This window comes from Anneissia japonica, unplaced genomic scaffold, assembly GCF_011630105.1.
Source record: "Anneissia japonica isolate Jap-2015-1 unplaced genomic scaffold, ASM1163010v1 scaffold252588_len3886_cov194, whole genome shotgun sequence".
NCBI lineage: Eukaryota > Metazoa > Echinodermata > Crinoidea > Comatulida > Comatulidae > Anneissia > Anneissia japonica.
The window spans coordinates 382-3886 of record NW_022691038.1 but is presented as its reverse complement, the minus strand read 5'-3'; the positions used below and the strand labels follow the sequence as shown (position 1 = coordinate 3886).

Here is a 3505-nt window from a genome sequence, read left to right as displayed (position 1 = left end):
TCAAATTTAAAGAGAGAGAGGATCTAGAAAAGCAGATTTTTGGATATAAATGCCTTCAGTGTAAACACTTAACTAAACATGTAGGTCTAATTTATCTTGGATTTATTTTTTCAAAACTTTTATAGCGATATTAGAAATATCATATATTAAAATTTGTAAAACAAATAGGCATAATTGTAAAGAAAAGAAACATCTGACAGTAAAGATTATCGTAGTCTAGCATTTGAATCTGACCATTGCTTTCAATTTTTAATTTTTGTTGTACATTTTCAGTATGAAATTGTTGAAAATCAGAAAATACTGGAGGAGAAAATAGCAGAAGTTGAAGAACAGCTCTCTCAGAGACACTTGCTTCTGCTTCCACAGTTTGAACAAAGACAGAAGGTATTTAAACATATAGTATTTAAAAAATAATATGTAAAGATTATACCTATATTTTAACTTTCTTGGTGTCAAACTTGGATTTGAAGAATCTGAATTGAGAACATTTTCTATTTTTACTTTTGTGCTACTGAAAGAACCTATAACTACTATATTTTTAATTTTAAAAAAATGTATCTCAAAATGTGATATATGCAGAAGGTGTCAAGTGGACCATTGTGACTGTTTGTTGGTACACTGTACTACAAACGAATAAACTATACAAGATGTATACTTCTTTGTAAACTTGTTTTAATAACAGTAACTCATTCAAACAAAATGACATCAAACCATAAATGCATTCACTACAACACATGCGGTTCGTCTGTACGTCAATCTGACATCGTACCTATGGGCGGCCTTAGGGGCTTCACAGTCACTACAGGGTTTTACAAACTAAATTTAAAAAATTATAGATATGTAACAAGAGTTAGAACATTTAACTCATACTGTATGTGATTTTGTTTTTCACCATTTAGACATTACATTTTTCATAATAAATATATTGCAAAAAGTGTTGAAAAGTAGAGTTTGGTATTATTTATGGTATGGTTTGTTTATTTTATTCATTACTGTTAGGTGTTGAAAAGTCTTGAATACTTGGATGACGACATGGAGATTCAGCCGAAGGGCATTGTAGCCTGCAGCTTCAGTCACCATGAGATCATATTGACTGAGATTATCTTTGCTGGCATTCTTGATGATTTAGACCCAGAAGAGATTGCTGCAGTGTTGTCCTGCATAGTTTATCGTGGAAAGCAACCTAAACCACTAATGCTCACTCCAACAATTGAAGAGGTGCCTTTTCGTATTCTATGTCTTATTTTATTAAAAAGAAACCAATCCAACATATTGCACAGAATGCAAGTTTTTTGGTTAATTATTTTCTTATTTTGCAAAATGTACTCATGTTATGGCATAAACAGTTCACTAATCAGAAGAGAAGCCTTCTCGCAACTTGCAGGAGACTTGAACCTCTGATAAACAGATTTATTGAATTTCTCAATTTGACTGAAGCGTATGACTTGATGGAATAAGTGATTTGACTAAGTGACTGATTGAAACAACTGACAATTCTACTTTTGTTATTTACTTATGCCAATAGTATGATGTGACAAGAAACTTTGTTTTTTATTATATTTTAAAAAATATATAATTATGTTATAGAAAATACAGGAGGTCAAAGATATTGCAGCATATATAGCTGGTCATGAGAAGGAGTACAATAAAGAGTTTGATTTTGAAGATTACGTTGAGCAATTTAAACCAGGATTTGCAGATGTAGTATATGAATGGGCTAGAGGTGAAGTAAGTATTAATTCACAATTCATAGCGGTGTCCACAACATGCACTCTGTTTGTCAATCATTGATATACATTAATATTTTAATATCTGGAGAAGAACATGACATTTCAATTAAAATGTAAATTAAATCCTTTTAATAGACCTATGTTTTATTATTCACTGGGCAATAAATTAGTAAAAAGCCTAAAATAACTATCTACATATTTTTCTATTACAGAAATTTGAAGTTATCATTGATTTAGCAGGCGGTATTCCAGAAGGGGAAATTGTTAATACAATCCAACAACTGATTAACACTTGTCATGAAATGCACAAAGCCTGTAAGTGTAAGGAAGTTGGCAATTCACGATTTGGAGTAATGGTTGATGTGGCATCAAATCTGTTAAAACGGGACATTTTCGCTGTACCAAGCCTTTACACCCAATTACACAGCTCCTAATGAACATCACATTCACATGGAAGATGACTTTGTGAATGTAACAAAGGTGATACAGAAAAATAATTTACAATAGTAAGTTTGAAGTATTGTAGATTAAATATTTGAATAGGCAGTTTAAAGGAAATAGGTGAAGGGAGGAGAACAATTCATCAGGACCTCAGCAATAGCCCTGGTATACGCACCGGTTGAATACTTCTCTGCAGCATGGACACAAAACACTCACACAAGTAGGCTGGATGTGCCACTTAATGATGCAATGAGACTCGTCACTGGATGTATACGCCCTACTCCACTGAGCCACCTGCCCTTTCTCTTTGGGATTCAATCACCTCATGACATCCTCTCCAACAAGGAAGCTCCATCCAGGTTGCGCTCACGGAGGCCCCTGCGCCCACATATGGAACGACAAACAGCATTGGCAAGTGCAGTACCAACTGTTCCTGAGCGATTGCAGCCATACATCGAATCCTGGTCAGCCCACCCACCTGGCAACCATCTTCGTAGGAAGGCTTGGATGTAACTAAACAGGCTACAATCAGGCGCTGGACGTTTTGCATCCAATATAAAAATGTGGGGCATTGCAGAAAGTGATCTTTGTCCTTCTGGGCACATACAGACTCATGAACATGTTCTTAGCGAGTGTGCTGTGATTGGACCTCCTTGCCCACTATCTGAGGTTGACAACCCTCAACTGGTGGAATACCTCACCAACTTCCAATTTTGAACTGATTTGTTGTACATGATGTAGTTTAACATACGAGATAATAATAATGAATTGATTGTTGCTTAAAATGCTCTATCTGTTAAAATTTAAATTATTTAAATTATAAAATAACAAAAATAAATGAATGACATATTAAGCCATTACTTAATATTAACTATTAATTTTGGCTTCCAGATATACATATAGATTATTATCAGGAGAGCTGCTATTAGGGTGTGTGCATTTCACTCTTGAGTGGAAATATAAGGTTTCGAGTCTAATATTGAAATATACTGTAACTTTTCAAGAGATTGGAGACCATAAGGGATGTAACGAAATATGCATGGTATTGACCTCAGATAATATGTCAAGTTTTCTGGGACCCTAACAGTACCTTAGTATTTGTTTAAAGAAGAGAAAATATCTTTGAGCTTTGTCAGACATTCAAGTGGTGGCACCAAGTACCAAGTTTGATGAGTGTCCATTAATTCATTATACACTAAGGTTTAAGAATGATATCCTTGTTCTCCTATAGTATATTATTTTATTCATGGGGCTAACAAAAGAGATTCTTATTTAGTTTAATATGTAAGGTGAGACCTTATTTATACCTTGTTTCACAAACTTATTTTTTGAAG

The 3505-nt window shown here is 34.0% G+C and overlaps 1 protein-coding gene across 1 annotated transcript; it reads left to right on the top strand.

Moving 5' to 3' along the window:
• The first annotated feature begins 6 nt into the window (after positions 1-6).
• On the top strand, positions 7-2970 carry LOC117099971 (helicase SKI2W-like). The gene is made up of 5 exons (XM_033239499.1): positions 7-80; positions 274-384; positions 1000-1218; positions 1588-1728; positions 1943-2970. Exons 3-5 carry the CDS (start codon positions 1033-1035, stop codon positions 2162-2164), a joined length of 549 nt encoding a protein of 182 aa, XP_033095390.1. The 5' UTR covers positions 7-80; positions 274-384; positions 1000-1032; the 3' UTR covers positions 2165-2970.
• Positions 2971-3505: the final 535 nt, after the last annotated feature.